This window comes from Tinamus guttatus, unplaced genomic scaffold, assembly GCF_059628265.1.
Source record: "Tinamus guttatus ecotype Peru unplaced genomic scaffold, ASM5962826v1 Tinamus_guttatus_pri_ptg000012l, whole genome shotgun sequence".
Lineage (NCBI taxonomy): Eukaryota > Metazoa > Chordata > Aves > Tinamiformes > Tinamidae > Tinamus > Tinamus guttatus.
In genome coordinates this window covers 424849-444468 of record NW_028288546.1, presented here as the reverse complement: position 1 = coordinate 444468, position 19620 = coordinate 424849, and the positions used below count along the sequence as shown (strand labels likewise).

Sequence of the window (19620 nt, the reverse complement as noted above, 5' to 3'; positions counted from 1 at the left end):
ACTTTTTGCATCATATTTTTGAAAAACTGTCGTACAGTGATCTGAGCAAATCTACAGCTTTACACCTCAGAAGAGCTTTATTTCTTTAGAAATATGTTGCAGAAAGTGTTAACAAAGAGTAAAGCAAACAAAGTATCATCAATAAACTACTCCTATATAATAAAAATAATTAATGATGCTTTCTGAGAAGGTGAAAATATATGATGAAAGGGCACTGCTGATCTAGTTGTTTTCTAGCATAACAGCACTTACAAAATTAATTATTGACTTTAAAATTAAAGGGCATTCTGTTGGCATAGACTTGGTAATATGGCAAACTCATCAGACAAGTCTAAGCAAGTGCAAGACTTTGGTTATACCAATCATTTTTCTGATTCCTTCTTCTATTTGAAAGGTTCAACACACATGAACCTTAAAAATTACTGTAATTTCATATACGCAATGAGTAAAGGCATCTATTATATGAAACTCATACAAAAACAAACATGTATCTTCACTCTTCATGTGAGCAAGTTAGAAAAATTCTGATTCTCTATTCCATGAAACAGCAATGGCTATAAAGTCTATCAATGACTATGACATGATGCTACTTAAATAAACAGACTAGTGGAAATCTTGGTTATGATTCCCTGACACCTGCTGTTGTAGCAGGAAATGCATTTGAATCGTTGGAAAGAAGACATCTCCAGAGATTGCCCCATGCAGTTCCTCCCCATCTGGAGATGCTTCGGTGCCTTAGCACTATGTGATCCTTGAGTCGGACCTCTGCTAAAGCAATTTAAATTCAATGCAGTAAACAGAGACCACTGCAGCATACCAAATGCAGACTGAGGTAAAATGCAAGGCAGAAAGAACCCAGCTTGAACTAAGAGCTCTGGTTTACTTAACAGAGAAGACAAAAGCATATGTATCCCAAATATGGCAGGAGATTCACCCAGAGATAAATAATACACACACACACACAAAAAAAAAAAATGCAGACAAACAACCTTGTATTCAAGACACTTTTTAGAGCTCCACAGCACTAAGGTAGTCTAGGTCTAAGCTGCTCTTTTATACAGGGCTTTCAAATTCTAGCCTTTGCCCAGAGGGACCTTTCCAAAATTCAGAATTGTTTTAACACCTGTCTCCAGGGTCATGATTATAATTTAAAAGTCTAGAAGTGCTCATAAGATTTTTTTTTCACTTTATTCCTACAAATAATCAGATTTTTTTCTCGGTATTATAGAGGTAAATCGTGTAATAGAATGCAACTGAATACACATTGAATTGGTGAGGGGGATGAGTCAGACTAGTGCCCACTTAGCCAGCTGTCCTAGCTCAAGCAGTAATTAACATTAAGGGTAAAGCAAAGATGACCTTTCCACATGTAATGCACTCATGTATTGCTCAGCAGAATAATGTCAGAACACAGAAAATCCTCCCACTCTTTATGGATAAAAATATCACAGAGGTTTGACTGCTAAATATTTTTAATTAAGTAATACAAATTAGAAAGGATGACATAAATTTTTACTGAAAAAAAATTGCAGAAGTGTCCTTCAAAGAACAATTTCTCTGAGCAGCTCCCCACTAACATGACGAAAGTTGTAGAAAAAAGGATCATAAGTTGGGCCTTATAGAAATAATTGGCTTCTACTCAAACAAAACCATTATTAAATCAGGACTTGTTGAAGAAAATCTCACTTCATCGAATAAGAATATAGTATTTAATGAGTCCTAACACAGCAATAAATCAGAATTAAAATCAATAAACTAAAAGAAGCAACTAGCATCAGTAAATAACTACCTCAGGGAATCACAGAGATAAAATAGAGAATAAATGCACTATTTTGCTTTCTTAAAATGTCCTTTTAGGCTGAAGAATGGTTTTCACCAATTTGGCAATGTTAATGGCAATGTATGCTGATCTATGCAGAGTATAATCTATCCAGAAATTATAAAAACAATAAAAAAAACACTAAACATCACCTGATAAAATAACTCCTTCAGGAGCTATTTGTGCCCTTGTTATTAATTATGACATGACTGGAGCTAGAGAGTTCAAGGAGAAAATATCAATATGAGTAGAAAAAAAAAATGGAATACTTAATTCCAATACCTCTATAAAATGTAAGAACCATTCCTGATATTAGAATCCCATTACATAAATCACTGCCATGATCCTGTCTAGTTACTGTACCACAAAATACACACCCACACAGAAAAACCTACACAGGAAGTACACAGAGAAAATGTTATAAAGAATGAATGGAAATTACCAGAAAAGTGGAAGTAATTTAAGAGCAGAAAGTGAAATGCACAAGACTGAACAGTCTAGAAAGGAGAGGTTTGACATAGATTTCATTCCTGACTTCACAGTGCAGGGAAAAGAAAAAAAGAAAGAAAAAAAAAAAAACAGAAAAAATCTTATCTTTCTCCTTCCTGATAAAACAATGTAATATTAAAAAAGAAAAATGAAAGTCTTGCAAGACCCTAAATTGCACTATGAACTGACAACAACACAATTCCACCAAGTGTCTTAATCTGTAAAAATTAGTCTGTAATATAAATAATTTAAGCTCTATTTTTTTTAAGGAAGATATAAAGAGGTTCATGGATAAATTCATGGATAAATTCTTTCCATAATGAGTCTAGAGTGGATGAGTGGAGACCTTCCTGAAGCCTCTAGTACCCCATTTATTTTCCCTTTCTTTGTCCATACTGCTGAAATACATGGTTCTAGACACTGTTCCAGGATTAACACTGAATGAAGTTGTCTACCTAATCCAGACCATTCTGTATCCTGTGGCCAACAGGAGAGTAAATGCTGTCGAGCAGACAGACACTGAAAAAATCCCACCTCTGTGCCACCTGTACCTGGTATTTAGACAAAACTGAAATGTGTCTGTGGTTCAGAGCTTACTGCTAGGAAAATAGTCTGAAACCTGGACAACACAAGACAGTGGAAGGCCACCCCAGGCAGCCTGAGCAGGCAAGCATGCAAACTCAAGTCACACTGGCTCGAGCAAGATTAAAGTTCTGCTTTAAGTAGAAAAATCTTTCTAAATACTGGGTACCAGTGTATAAATCTCATTACAGAGAATGACCTTATTTATACAGAAAAATTCATAAGCAAATCGTTTAAATTCCTTTTTTACCACAGTCCTGTTTAGATAGTGAAAATTTACCATCATACTCTAAGCAACCTTTCTCAACATGATCATGCAACTAAAATTAAGTATGGGTAAAACAGCAACAATATATATATATATTTTAGTAGAATTTGTCCCGCCAGGAGGCAGAGCTATTAGAAAACCTTACTTGGAAGATTTAAAAGTTTTTATTATTGTATAGTTGCTTACTGGGCATACAGCAGAGTACATAAATCTCAGCTCTAACCACGGCTCAGAAATTGAAGGTGTAATATAACCTCAAAGCAACAGGCTGCCCGAAAGATGTTTTGAATTATTGTGCATTCAGAAGCAAGAGTTCAGCTTGTCCATCCTCAGGTAATGCAGGATGTATTTGTACTGTACATTTACATGAATTTGATTTCTTGCTTTTTTCCTAGGAGCTACTACTGTGATAATGTATTTTTAATCTGCAACCCCAGGAATTCTTCAATAACCTTTTGGAAAGGCATATAATATGTACTTTTACTATTTTGTCTATCCTTTCACATATGTCCAATGTAATAAGAGGAAGCGGATGTATATGAACATGGTTACAATTAAAGACCTTTCACATACAATTTTCCAAGTACTATAGTACTCCACTGCTAATTATATTCTCAGTTGGTTTTTCAGAAATGAAAAAAAAAAAGTATAATTCTTCAAAACCTTATGATCTTAACAAAAATGAGGCTATTTCTGCCTTCGAAGGCTATTTCTTTTTTTAAAGCTATGCCATACTTCTAACGGTATGTTTTCTATTTTGCACAGTTGGCTTTTTCCTCTTAAATTTAGATTAGCAAAACGAAGTTTCAGTGTTTAAATATGTTGAGGACTGTCAGTTTCTTCACTACCTTTTAGATGGAAACTCCTTCCTCTTCATCATAGTTTTAGGAAAAAAAGTGTCACTGTACAAATATGTCATAACTTTCTGAAATACTGAATGAAGTATTAATTTATCATGTTACTAGTAGTAAGTATTAACTTGTGGGATTTCCTTCATAACACTGATATGCAAAGCTCACAAAACTCCATTATTTAATTATTTGCTATTTGTATGATGGGCACAATCTGATCCTATACCCAAAGGAAAGCTGAGGTAGTCAAATAATCAAAATTATGAACTGGTAACCATACATTTCAAAATATTAAGTATTCCATATATCCCATCAAAATATACAATAAATACAGAATGTATACACATAGATCTGGAACATGAAGACATCCTACAATAATCCTACAATAATCCACAATAATGCAGGAAGAAGTGTATATATACATATATATATACTTGCATATATATATGCCTTTACTGAACCAGGGACCAGGGCTTGCATTTCTCTTTAGCCCGTGTGTTTCTACTTTCCTAAGTAGATTGGTGATTATTTGAATCATTATTTTTCATTTAAATAACAGTAATGACATCTACAGATTAAAACCATAAAATGATTCCATATGCAACATCATTAAGTCTAGAAGAGACCAAAGATTTTTATTATTTCACAAATACTTACTAGGTTTTCTCAAATGGCACGTACACAAAACAGAATAAATTGTTAGTTCCTGTAATAACATAGTTTTGAAATAATTTTTCAACTTAAAACCTCCTAAATTAGAGAATGACAAAGCATTCAACAATTCACTTTCAGTCTTTCCACTTACATAACATGAAGTGTATTGGAAAAGGAGAAAGCAAACAGGAACAATACTTGGTGGGTCACACATTCATGACAAATGATACAGTGCATTCAATTCTATTCTATTCGGAAAGTAGTCAACCTTCCATCTCACACTTTGGGCAAGTACACTCTTTTGGGGGACATAGGGTAAATGGGCACAATATCCCACAGCCTTCTGTTCCTCTTCTCACGTTCCTTGTAGGACAATCTACTTTCTTGAAAATATCCACCATATTGAAGCATTGTTCATTTTCTACAGATCTTTACAAATCCTTTTACAAATCCATTACAAATCTTGATGGCATGAGACATGCATTACGGTGCTTCCTCTGTTCTTAGCTGAGACTTGGGCAAATATTTAGCCAACAAAGCATTTTAACAGGCAAATAGTCTGGCTATTTGCACGTACTGTATCAGATACATTAGTAATTTTCTCCAATACATGACAATTTTTAGGATGAAGTAATAGAAGATACAATACCCATATTATTAACAAAAGTTTCAGCTTGTTTTAGTGTTTTATTTTGGGCAAATTGGACTGAGTGTCCATTAGCAGCTGTAGTGCCTCCGGAATGCTGTTCAAGTGCATCCTCTGAATTACTTCAGAACAAGATATTAGGTGCATTTCAAGATTTTTCCATTATGTTAACCAAAGCAAGGGGAGTTGGCATGATCAGAAGGTTTACTCCAAAAGTACACTGCCAGATCTAATCTGAGATGCTAATTTGGATGCACTTTTATGCAAACAGAAACTGTCAAGATTTATGTATGTAATATATAAAAATAAACACAGTATCAGAAGCCACAGTTACGTTTCTGAATCTTGGAATGGATAGTAGGAGCTGTGAGGTGAAAGGAGCCAAGCTCTAGGAATATAATTTGATCTGTTCTATTAAAAAGAAATAAAATAATCTTTGGCATGCACTGTAGTAATTCATGTTGTTCCTTAAAGTAGGTTTAAACTTTTACTTGGACTCCTAGAAATCACATTGCTTTTAAGAAATTCCCAAGTTAGTTCCAAAGCTGGTTTATATAATCTTACTTTATAAACCAGCTTTTTATACAAAATATTATCCAATTAGACATCTCTGTTCAGAATCTACTATTGTATCCAGAAAGGATTTCAAAGAAAGGCATCTTGCTGAAGGGAATATTGTCCAATGCTCTTATCTCTAATGAATAAATATACTCTCTCAGGGATCAAAGCAAAGGTAACTGATAAAAATCTAGTACCATAATCCAGACAAAACAAAACAAACAAACAGTGTTGAAAGCTTGATTCATTCAAATGTTATGTGGTGAGCTAGTGTAAAGTATCAGTGTAGGCAAAGAGATAAAAACATCCTCACGATTCAGAGAGATATGCAATCAGATAGGTAGTTGATTATATGGAGATGAGACTCTGTGAGTACTCACTCTTTCTATCTCCTTCTACCTTTCAATTTCAATTAATTTTATTCTTGCAGAACCACTGTTTCTAAGAATAAGTGTAACTCATGAATAAAACAAAGCATAGCAGTAATCCTCTGCCCTCTGCAAACTAAAATTATTGTAGGTAAAATTATTTTACTAAAAAGAGTTGTGTAAATAAAGGAAACAACTACTTGAGCTGCGCAAATTATTTCAAATTCAGATCAAAAGAAGTCCTTCTCCCACTTAGCCATGGTTTGCTATATTCATAAATTACATGTCTCTATTTTTTAAAAAAATGTCTTTCGACTGACCATTTTTTCCCCTTCAACAACTGCTAGGAATGTAGCAGTCCTGAATTTTAATAACTAGTAAGTTATAAACTGGTAAGTAATAAACTCTTCCAATCCTAGTCTTATTCTGACGTAATCATCTGAATAGCATGAATGCATAAATATTCTTGCACTTGTGTCTTGTCGTTACTGAGCTTACCATACTCAAACAGTCAAAAGGAACTTAAGGAGAGAAAGACACAGCAATTCATATTGTGCAGCTTTATTTCCCATAAGCCTTTCCATTCATCATTCCTCAATTTGTTTTAAGGGTCTTCTCACTCTTTTGCGCTACTAAGTACACTCTATTACTTATCCTATTTCCTTGTCATCACTCCATTCCTTTCACAGGATGATGTACCTCAGTGATTCTTTTTCTTCTCCAAATCATATATTAAATCTTATTTATTTTCATTTGGTGATCCTGAGAATTTATTTGGGCTGATTAAAAATTTGGATAGGGAAGGGCAATAGCTTATGCGAAAGCATCAGTAAGTGTCAAAACACAAAATCTACTTCATTTCTCATATACATTATTATGTATATTAGCTATGTTATTAGCTTGACTTTTGCCTTTCTTCCTCTGTTTTGTTAAATAACTATGATATAGCCTATTATCTGCTTCAAGAACAGGCAGGAAACATATCATTTTAAAAAGTATGTATTCTAAGTACATGAAACTAAGATGGTATATCTAATGCAAACTCAATAAATAAAAATACTTCTGTAATAATACAAAACAATATCTATTTTTATTCTTAATTCTCTGCTTGATACTATGTTTAATGCTGTATAAAACTTTGAGTTTCTTCCAGAGGCATCAGATAGCAACACCTGTTTTTTATTATAGAACTCTCGCATTTTATGACAGTAAAGAACAACAGTATAATGTAAGCTTTTCTTTGTCTGGACCCAAAATTCCTAGATAATTCCAACCCTAGGCTTCTGATATTTTGTTTTGATAAGCATGGCAAATTTTCAAAAGAATGTAAGAAATGTATGTTTATGCATTCAGCTTTAAATAGTCAAAGAATTATTTCATTTTAATATTTTTCGACATGAAATAACAAAAAATGAATGTAAAACTTCTTGGATTTGATTCCTTTAAGGACACTACATAAAGGTTATGCAATTTCAGAGGACATAAGAGCTTTTAAGAGAACAAGCTTATTTTGACTATTATTTCCTACTCAAAGACCTTGCATTCTCTTGCATTAAAAAAAAAACAACAGAACTGTGAAAAGAATGCATCCTCTAATGCAAAAGAACAATTCATAATATTGGTCTTATTTGGTGTACTGTTAAATTTGCTTCCAATTATATATTGTTACCTTTGTAGTTAACCTTGAAACCAATTGAACCCACACTTTCATCCGTTTGAAGATGCAACCACATCTGATTGCTCATGCTCACAATCAAATCTGGTACAAAGCTCCCAGTTAACCTAGAGAAAGCAAAATCAGTGTAAAGTCATTGTACTTTAGACTTTCTTAACAGAGATAAAAGCCAAGAAGGAAGCTTTAATTATAGACTGAAAAGACAACCACACCATAAACAAGTATAGGGAAAAAAAACAGATTTTAAATATTAAAGAACCAGATAATTTTTACTTTTGCGTTATTGGCACTTTGATCTAAGACAGAAGGAATATAAATAACTGTTGAAGAATAACATATTTTATATAATAATATATATTGATATAGCTCTCAAAGCTAGCTACAGTTTTGATAGAAATCCATAAATACAAGAAAAGTATTGTTTGGAATATAGTGAAGGATCTCACCTCACCTTCAGTTAGTAGTCCAGAAAAGCATGTATCTCTCCTCACCCTGAATCTTTGCGGGCAATCCTGCATACATGTCTCAAATACTTGCAGATATATCAAAGAGCAGCAGGAGCTGATAAGGCACTGTATCTGTTCTTCAGGAATGGGTTTTCACTGGAATATAACTATCCCATCTGGTATACAACAATGCCACAGACATCCCATATTTAAGATGAGGCTTCTCTTCTTAAATAACAATATGGCTATGAATACCCTTTTATTCTGTACACTCTTTTACCTCCCTTCATCGCCTCTGTTACAGTGCTGGAAGAAGGTATGTGTCATTCCTTCATTAACAAGAATGTCAGGACTTTAAGACTTTCCAAAGTTGTCAGACATTGAGTAACTAATTAGTAATCTTTTCTATAGATGTAACTGTTCTCTAACTCCTGTTCCAGTAGGACACAAGACTTCTGCAACTTCTGTGTCTGCAAGACTTCTATTTCAAACCCCACAAGGTATCTGAAGTGATACAGGCCATCCATACATAAACACATGAATTATAACTTTTTTTTTCTTATCATAGTATAAAAAACTGAGGTCAGTGGAATCTACATGTTCATTTGGTTTGCTGAATGATTCTTAAATACTGTGACAGTAAAAACAAAGCATTCTGAAACCTGCAGTTTTACAAATTACATTCTTCTTCTTTTTCAAAAAACAAAAAGGCTTTGTCTCTGATTTGCTATTGGCCAAGAGTTATTGGCTCATTGTCAATAGAATGATGGAAAGTAGCAACACATTTCCCATTCTTGCAAAGTTAGGAACACAAGCACAAGATCACGTAAAAATAGGTGGTTTTTTTTTTTTTTTTTTCCTTCACCACTTGTACTCATTCTTTAAAACAAGCTGAAACTTCAAATAGTCTATCTAAAATATATTTTGTAGTTAATTTTAGATCTCTCCTCTGCTCTATTTTAGCTTGTTGCTCTATAAAATAATGTGCTATGGGAAAAATTCATGGCAATTTCTCACATCTGCGCTCACAGATGGAGCTACTACAGCAACTGTTGCCAGAACTGAACAAGTAACCGCCTGGCCAAAATAAAATAATGCACTAACTGCTCATTCCTACTCTACGGGAACTGTCTTCTGTGATTTCAGACTTTGCCAAATTAATAGATTAACAGGCTGTCCCTCCATTAGAAACAACACTGTTGTAATGACCAACAGAGCACCAATTGTCACTGGTGAGAGGTAGTAGATTTTGGCCACGGCCATTGGGAATATCAGTCTCTAAGTAATGTCACAGAGGACAATTCCTATGATATACAGGATAGAAATGTTCATAATTTCTGCTTTGTTAAAACAGTTATAAATACTTGTTTCTACTTTTTTTTTTCTCTAGGCAGTTTTCAGAGACCATGTTTTTTAACAAAATATTGCATCATGAAAAAATTCCTCTCTGCTGCCTTCCAACTCCCATTGTAAAAGGAAATGAGTTATCTGTAATTGCAGCATCTGCAAGACCTGTGAAGAATCCTGCAGAGTCCTGATTTAAGTTTTTAGCACTGTCTGTAATACACTTGGGAAGAATTTGGGGATGTAAATCAGTAAGATCCAGAAAAAGCAGTATTATATAAAGGAAGCTACTTAAGAAAATAAAGAGTGAAACCGAGGTTGTGAATTATCCTGTCTTCTCTTGTGGGGTCTGGGACTTATTCTGCTCTGTATTCATTGCCTAGATTCCTATCCTGGAGGTAAGTTCTTATACCTCCCTTTAAAAAAAATATGTAGCAATCACTGTAAGGATGAATAGATAATGATTAGGAGGCCTTCTTTTTCAATTTTTAGTTATTTGTTTATTTATTTTATTACATAGTTTATCAGTTCTATCGTATCACTCAGCAGTGTGTTTTCAAATTCCAACTCTTCCATAAGGGTTCCAAAATTACCTCTCTCCCATAGTAGTGAGATATATTTCTGCTGAGACAGATCAGCCAAGAGTGGATTAGAGGATGTTCAGAAGCCTGACACTCTCCTTGCCTTTTGCTAAAGATGATCCCTAGTATGGGAGATGGAGTGCATGCACATGTACACCCAATACAGCACGCGTACCAATCGCTGCCTGGATTTTCCAAACGTGTTATAGCAGCCAGTGCCAAGGTGTACCCAGATGAAGAGTGACCCACAACAACTGTCTGGGCAAGCTCCTGAAACCAGATCTCCCAACATTCTGAAAAAGTGCTGTGACTGCTGTAGGAAGCAGGAACCACTATTTCTTCTTCCTTTTCTTCCTCTTCCCCTTCAGGCCTTAGTATTAAACCTTCTACATGATCCTTCTTGTGAAAGTTTTGGTTTCATGGGCAAGCACTAGGAACAGCTTCATATCAGTTTACCTTGTCCAACAACTGTTTTCTGATCAGTTCATTAGGTCCCCAGCTCACTAGGCTTAAGGAACTGTTCATGTTCCTGGAAGCGGGTATATGTAAGCATGCAGGGAAATTTAATGACAAATCCTGAAATGGCTTTGAAGTTAATCTACTCCCATGTCTAGCACCAGCAGAGCAGGAAATATCAAGACTACAATGTAGATTTAGGAAGCATAATTCTATCTAAATGCTGCTTAAATTCAGGTTTGGGTTCTCAGCTTTCCTATCCAACAGTGTCCAGTAAAGCCAGGGGAATAAATGTTTGGGAAGAATTCCTGACTAATTTTGATAAACTGAAAGATAAATAAGCATTTTCACATGATTTAAAAATAAGGCAGTCACATTCAAAACAATTAACAATTTGCTGGAAGAAAGATAATTATTTTAAAATGTGCCATCCAAAACTACATCATACAATAGATTATTTATTTGAGATGCCTGATATTCCAAACAGCATTTGCATAGCTCAGAGAAGCAAATATTTACAAGTTTTTAGCAATATTCAATTATATTCTGCCTTCTACATAATTTTTGGAAAAAAAATATATTTGCCTAGTTCTTTACATCTTATCATATACATTAAGACGTAAATGAGTCTCATGACAATTGTAATTCCTTGCTAAAATAAAATGATTCAGAATTCCATTATGTTAATAATAGGCTTAACACTGTAATTACATCATTCTTCCCCAATATGTCAGACATTTCCAAGTATATACACATATGTATTAATATTAATTATACATCAATATTAACATTTTAAAAAATCTGAACAGAGTCATTTACTATATTTTTCCTACTCAGATTTTCTCTGTAATTATTTCTTCACTATACTAGCTCATTTTCTGGGCCTATCTACCATAGTCAATAAGCACGTGGAAGTCAAATTCCTACAATACATCTTTTGTCAAAGCAAGGTTGCTGGAATAGGTGGAAGTAGAACATTTACTTATTTTCAACCACTTTCTGATAACTATTTAAATGAAAACCCACTTACAAAGCAAGCATAGTAGGCTCTACAAATTTGCATGTGTACACATGAAAATAGAGATTGAATGTGTCTCTTTAAAAGTATGTTAGTTTATCTTTTCTTTTATTGTCCAATCCATCTCTTTCTCATATTAGACCGGTAAGTTCATAATAAAATAACGTATTAACCTGCCAGCATTAAGAACTTTCAGAAGCTCGGTAAGATTAGTTTTTGTTAGGAATTATCTCTTTCTCATCATTATTTCCAGTCATCAAACAATCACATTCTGTAATACACACAGGTATAAATGCAAGAGACTTACACTTGAAGCACAGTTTTAGGATCACCCACTTCTCCTCCATCACCGATTGTCAGTGTGTCATAGCCAATCTCCAGATCAAATTCTTCAAAATTTATCTGAATAACCTAGTAAAAAGAAAGCAAATGTATACTTTTAAAAACGGGTGCTTCAAGATGGCCTCGTAAATAAGCTTTTCAACAGCTTTTTCTGGTTCAAGAAACATAGAATTATAGTAACTATAAGGTGCTTAGTATGCTGAGTTACATACAGAACTGACGTTTCACTTATGCAGCTGTTGCATGTTTAATATAGTACCAAAAATTGCATTACATTTTGGTAAGTTATCCTTAAAGGGCAACTTAATTGATTGCGCTCCATGCCATGCAATTGTCTGCAAATAACATGTGAATAATTGTACTTCGCCAAGTAAATTTAGTGAAGGTGAGGAACATAATTTACTCCAGACATCTATAATCTGGTTCAGGAAGGATAAACCTGAACCAAAGGTAGAGGTATTTTTTTGTTTTGTGAAGCTGAATAAAAGGCAACTATCAGAAACATGAGTCTATTTTATATCTTGCAATCTAAACTGCAGTGTGCATATATAATGAATATGGACAGTAATTTCAGTTCCATTTTAAGAATACAGTGAATTTTTCACTGAGACTAAAATTCAATCAAATTGTTACAAAAGAAAATAAAGTGTTTTTTTTTGTTTTGTTTTGTTTTTGTTTTCCCACTTATATATTAATTACATTAATTGTTTCTTTAGGAAAATAACACAGATTCCTCAAATTTCCATGTATATAATGCAATATCTTTTTTTGCTGCATAAACACCACATTCAGGAAAACTCAATTTACTTTATTACACTGGGCTTCTAATAATTGTTTTGAAAAAGGACATATTTTAAAAGAGGTTTCTGAAAAAAAACTATTGTTAATCATTCATGACTTTCTTTTCATTTGCCCAGACCCTGCTCCCTTGGGACGGGTGATGGGATCTCAATGCCAGGACCCGACAGGACCCCAGCAGCCCCCATCCCTACCTACAAAAGCACACTTTGGTTATTGAAAATACATTTAGTATTTCAAGTATGTTTTAGTTATTAACTGTAAAATACATTATGCAACCAGTAATCAATGCTTCAGTGGTAGATCACAGAAAAGTGACATTTGTAACCATAGAGACAACATATTCAAGTTGTTAAGAAAAACTGCTTAATGAACTGTCTACTGAACTCTAACTCCGTATTCTATTAAAGATTACCTACTCTCATTCTTATTTTCAAATTACTGTCTAAGTGCAAAAACAACTGTTTTTAATATTTTCAAGATATTTTGTAATGCCTGAGTACAACTCAATTGATAAATATACATATATATATTTAATAACTGAAGTACCTGGCTTTATAAGAAAAAATCACATCTCAGAAACCTAAAATAGTTTTTCTTTAATTCAGTGCAATATCCTATTATAAGCACATGTCACTAGAGAGGAAGAAGATATGAGGAAGGGATGAGGGAAGAGGTGCAGATAAGGGAAATATTAGTTCTTTTACAAGTGTTCTTTCCTTACCCAAGTATTCTTTGAACCATTAAGGTTCAATAAAATTTCTCCTTTCACTGAAGAAGAAAAGTAAGGTCTCTTTCATTATTTTATTACATTGCTCAAAAATGAAAAAAAAAAAAAGACAGGAACTGCAAATTGGATTACATTTTTACATTTTACAAATTGAAAAAAAAAATTATAGCTCCAGAGATTATGTCATATTCAGTATTGGGAATTCTTCTTCTGGAAGAGAGTAAGAAATGGATATCAGTAAAACTTCCTGCCATATTACAATGTAAATTGAAGTGTTTTGGAATAGTCTCAGAAGCACCTGACTGTAACCTATTATCCACTTCAACCTAGCCTTACCATACCACTCCTGCACTGATTTACAGTACTTGGTAAAAAGTGCTTGTTGACTGAAACTCAGAGATCATAATGAAGGGAATTTGCACAAACAAATCAAGAGTAACAAATAGCCATGGGAAGCTTTCAACGTCTGATACTCAAGAGGCAGTAAACCTGTTAACTAGATAGGCAGTACACAAGCATTTCTATGTTGCAGCTGTAAAGAACTATGTTGTGTTTTCTGGGAACTTATCCTCTGCTGTTTATCTTTGACATGCCAAGTGCAAAAAACAATGTACTTGAAAGCTATGCAAATGGGCCTGAATGCAAGTAAACAAGTACCCTCACGGATAAGAGATATTTTTCACAATTTTTGTTTTATAGCGTCTGATTTAGTTTGATCAAACTCAACCAAAACCCAAGATGACTAGCCTTAGCTGTGCTCATTATATTGATTTTTTTCTCCTTTTTCTCCTTTTCAAAATAGTGAAAAGGCATTTGGTTGACTTCAGTATTTAGATGAACAATGTACTGGATCCTATCACAATAAAAACAGAGGTAAAATGGGTGAGTAACTTCAAAAATGACACAACAATAAATGATTTGTCAAAGTACAATTCTAGTCAGTTGTATCACAAAGTTTTGTGTTTTGAATAAAAGAGCTGTAAATGAAAGACTAAAGATAGTAGGCATCCTTGACTTAGTTTAATGTGAAAGTAAATCACAAGGTAATATTATTCTTTTTTTTAAAAAAAAAAAAAAAAAACCTTCCAGTTGAAAAACAACCTTTCAAAAATTACGGTGATAGATTTTGATCTCTGTTCCATATGATTGTTGATTGAATGTATAGTTCTTGGTAGAAATAGCTCCCCAAATACCAAAATTTTATAAGAAAGTATATAGATTCCAGGTGGTGTACTCAACTTTTTAAATTTTGAAATACACTGAAAACTAGGATGTAAAAAGAATGATGCTTAAGAGAAACAAGTATGTGCTCCAAAACTGTTTCTGAAGTAGAAGTGTAAAGATTTAAAGCTGTATGTATTACCATATGTACATCTGTTATCCTAAAGCTTCCAATGCAAATGTAATCTAAAAATATTTTTGGATATATAGGAATGTTTTATTGCATAAAATTTGACATTTTACTAGCAAAATAACTATGAAAATGTTTCTTTAAAATGTTATGAATCTATTTTCCCCAGATAAGTACTTACAAAATCCAAAAGATAAGGACGTAAGCTGAATATGAACAGTGAAGAGCAATTCTGCCAATAATGACACATTACATATATTCAATATGATTCAAAATATCTAGGTAGCAGATCTATAGTAAAACTATTATATTAACTAACTATTATATAAACTATTGAACATTTTTTTTAAATAGTGGGGTGGTGGGGAAAGAACAATAAAGGAGAGTATACTTAGAATATTGGAGACAAGGTGACACTCAAAGGTGCTGACAAGTTACAGAAGATAAATACTCACTACTTGCGCTGGAAAATCCTATGTTTCTGAGCATTTTCATTAGCAATAGGATCTTTATGTTTAACAGTACACATCTAAAGTGTAAATGTCTACAGTTGATGATGTCTTACTAATAATCAGTGGGTTTATTCCTAGAGAAAATATTACTAGGATGTATTCCATCTTGTCAAAAAGGTAGATAACACACAGGAAATCAATTATCATCTGGAAGTACTTATTTCTCTTCAGTGAGAGAAAGTAAAACCAGGCATTTTCATATGCATGTCTACAATATGGACCTCTAAAACTGAATGCACTTGTCTAAATGTATGTTTGCAGTGCCCTAAAGCAGCCAAAAGATCCACACAAAGCAGGGAATTATCAGAATTGAGCCCTTACAGACAGGTAACTGAAGACCAGATAGGATATGCTACAGCATCATGTCAATGGTTACCGATAATTTCAACTCTACAAATAGACGAATTATGTTCTCAGCATCATAGACAAATCCTTCAATCAATTACCTATAAATATCACTCAGAATTATTGCTTTCGGAAAAGACAAAAAAACAAATATGAATCCCTTCCCACCCACCCACCGTCAGAATAAATATTGCCTGAAAATTTTACAATAGTAGGACAGCACCTTTAAAAACACGTATATATATATAATTTTGATTTACATGCTATAGTTTTCTGTTTGCATATAATTTTAACCTTTATTAAATTGTTTTGCATGTATAATAAGAGCTTCTGACACTGATTAATCTGAAAAGTACAGTCTCAGCACTTAACGATCCTCTGTAACTTGGAGACGAAGTATTCTACAAAACAGAAATGCTCTTTTAAATACAACTGCCTACAAAGCAAACAAAACCCAATATTAATAATGAATTATACAGGTGAAGTAAACTGTCAATATAGCATCCATTTTGAGAAATTAAGAAATGCAAATCAATAATTAAGCTAACACCTTGGCTTTTGCTTCAGTATGTTTGTTCATCCATTTTTTTCCCAACAATATAAATTTGTCTACTAGCTCGCACCTTTTAACATTTATCTCAGGACAGAGGGAGTCCATAGATGTATGCGTATCACAAGTATTCTCACAGCACAGTTGTACACAGATCAAATACAGCTGACAGCACAGTTGTATACAGCTCAAAGGTCTCTCCACTGTCACAATGAAATATGTGCATCCAAGTCATCTGTAGCTGAGCTATGAATATCTTCTACTCATCAGCCATGTTCAGACACTTGCCTCTGAACTACAAACACTATGGTCAGATTCTGCCACATTTTCTCACATCAGTTATTGTAACCTTTACTGCCACACTACGCCTCTGCAAACTTACTACTTAATGTTAAAAACAAGTTACTTATTTTCACACATTTTTCTTCAGCCACTAGAGAAGATGACAGAACTTTTGATCCAGGCAGTGGAGAAACTGACTGATCAGTAACTGAAATTTAAGGTGAAGCAGGAATGACATCTGTACCTAACAGATAATAAGACGGAGAAAGGCTGAACTTGGAAATTCCTGCCTCTTTCTTCCCTAGTACCAGAGTCTATTACTGATCTACAAGGAAATTAATTTTTGCAACAACCACAACCTTATCTTGCATTTAAGGAAACAACAACACCGTATGACCAGTCGAAACATACTAACAACAGCAAGAAGTGCACTCCAGTGTCACTTATCCATAAGATATCTATTTTCATCAGTTTCTAACTCTACTATATGAAAAAAAGATCCTTTAAGCAGTTGAAAATGTCATGCTCATCCTTTGTTCATCAATCAAAAGGAATCATCTGGCTTTCTTTTTCACTGGTGGAAGAGAAAAGAAAACCTATCTATAGTCCTCAGGTCTGTTAATTGCTTTTCTGCTGAGGATGACTGATGACTTCCCAGTTAGTAAATGATGTGCATTTGCATCAGATTGTAAAAACTAATGAAATCCTTCTGTCTGATTGATAGGCTTTACCTTCATAATTTTCCATAGAAAAACAGTTCTCTCTGTCAAAATAATTGTGTTATTAATATATTTGATTATGGAAGAATGGTTTTGGTAGGAAAATATATTGAATCCATCATTCATTATAAAACTGAGGTAATATTATGTAATATTAATATTAGTAAAATTTAGTAATCTAACTATTAGACCTCCAGTCAAAAAATTTCACTTACACTGCCTTCACAGTTGGTGCTTTTCTGAAAAGATAAGCTATTTGAGAGAGAAATTCATCTTTCTTATTCTGAGCATACCTCTTAGGATAAATAATTAATCAGTAAATTAGGATTTGAAATTCTAGTGATACCAGTATGTCTTCATTAACTGCAGAGAAAGTCTAATATACAAAGTCTACTGACTGTGTCAGTTAACCTATTGTTGACTCATGGTAGACAAGACTGATCTACATAAAGCATTTCTCTTTAAAATACAGGTCAGCTGTAAACACAAAGGAGAAAACAGTTTTGAAATACTGTCAAAAAGTTAACATATAACAAAAGAAAAAATGTATATTGGAGAGTGAAATACTGCTAAATTCCAGTAAAGTCACTTGATCTCACAACATATGTTTCTTTTGAACATGAATATGGACATGAATATTCCTTATATGTAACACAGCTATGAACAATGCATTAGCATGTTTGTTTTTCTTTTTTCTTTTTTTCTCAGTAACATCGTTTGAATAGAGCCTACACTTTTAGCTGATCAGTCAACCACTAATATTGCAAAATTCCCAAAATCTCAATCTATTTTCTCTTCTTTAACCCAGCTTTTGTCTACTCTTCCTATATCTTAGGAAAAAAAAGTGTCTCTATGCCACTCTGAGAAACCTATGGATGAATGTGACTCCCAGATGAACATAAGTTTAAGCAGCAATATGAGATAAAAAACATCCTAGCTTTTTCATAAAGATTTTTTTCCCTCTTCAATGGTAGAGGGTTTTGTACTTCCTCTTAATTGGGGGATTTTCCAGGAAGATTTTTGGCATTTTTTTTTTGGGGGGGGGGGTGATACTGAGCATTTAATGATATGTCTTTCTAATAACATGTCAGTCCTAAGGCACTCAGGGTTATCTTTTGCTTATTGTGCCAATGTTCAATGCTTTAACTTACCGTAAGTTTGTTACCTTAACTCAGTAATGTATATTGGGTCATATAGAGTATATGTTATTTTTCACTCATAATTTTGAGCCAAACAATAGAAATTTTCTGTATTTTTATAGCAGACAGTTTCACATCTTATTTATGGAATGATTATATAGTCACAGGAAATAATTTAAAGATTGTTTCCATTATCACAATTTCCCTATTATATGCCATATAGTTATGCCTTATTTTTCATAGGACAGTAAACCAGTAATTTTAGTCATTTGTCGTCGACTTTCTTACCTTTGCTCATTATTTTTTTTTGTCACAGAATTGAAAGGTACACTCACATCTCTAAGTCTAAGATTTAGATCATTTAACTACATGAGTTAAAAAAAGGAAATAAATGTAAATAATAAGTGTTAGCACAAAGAGTCATACATCTCAAAGAGCTTCTTGGGGAGAGAAGGGTTCTGTAGAATATAAATCAGAAAAAGAGCTCTGGATTGTGAAGAAAAATTCATGAAGCTTTCATTCTCTCCTGTAAAAATAAAATAAAATAAAATAAAATAAAATAAAATAAAATAAAATAAAATAAAATAAAATTAAAATAAAATAAAATAAAATAAGCCAAAATAGATAGTAAATTATATAATTAGATATTAAAACAGATGTGAAGATCTAGACTGAAAATGAAGGGATTTTGTAGTGACTCAGATAAAAAATATATATATTTATAATATAGAGAGAGATATATAATTATTCAATAATGAAAATCATTGAATTATTGATTGTATTTAATAAATGCAAAAAAAAGAGTTGAAACTCATTACAGACCATATAGTAGAGTTAGTTTCATTTAAATTATTTTAAATAGGTTATTTTCCATGAGTTTTATGTTCTGGTATTATTTCCTGGCACTTCAAAAGGTATTTTCATAGTAAAATCCATCAGTCCATTTCACTGATGTCCAAGTAAACTTGGACATCAGTGAAAAAAAAAAAAAAAAAAAGCAGATACACTTACAAGAGTGTACTCTAGGCCAGAAAAACAAGCATGATTAGTGAAGTCCACTACAGGCAGAAGGTAGGAGGTCTAGGTAGCAAAAATCA

The 19620-nt window shown here is 33.2% G+C and overlaps 1 protein-coding gene across 3 annotated transcripts in view; it reads right to left on the bottom strand.

The window, feature by feature from the left end:
- The window catches only part of CSMD3 (CUB and Sushi multiple domains 3), a 574767-nt gene that overhangs the window by 272011 nt on the left and 283136 nt on the right, over nucleotides 1-19620 (bottom strand). For all 3 annotated transcript variants that reach the window (XM_088523156.1, XM_088523167.1, XM_088523178.1), the window contains 2 exons: nucleotides 12063-12166; nucleotides 7905-8017 (listed from right to left, as the gene is read on the bottom strand). In XM_088523156.1, the coding sequence (XP_088379282.1) occupies nucleotides 7905-8017; nucleotides 12063-12166 (217 nt within the window). The remainder of the gene's footprint in view (nucleotides 1-7904; nucleotides 8018-12062; nucleotides 12167-19620) is intronic.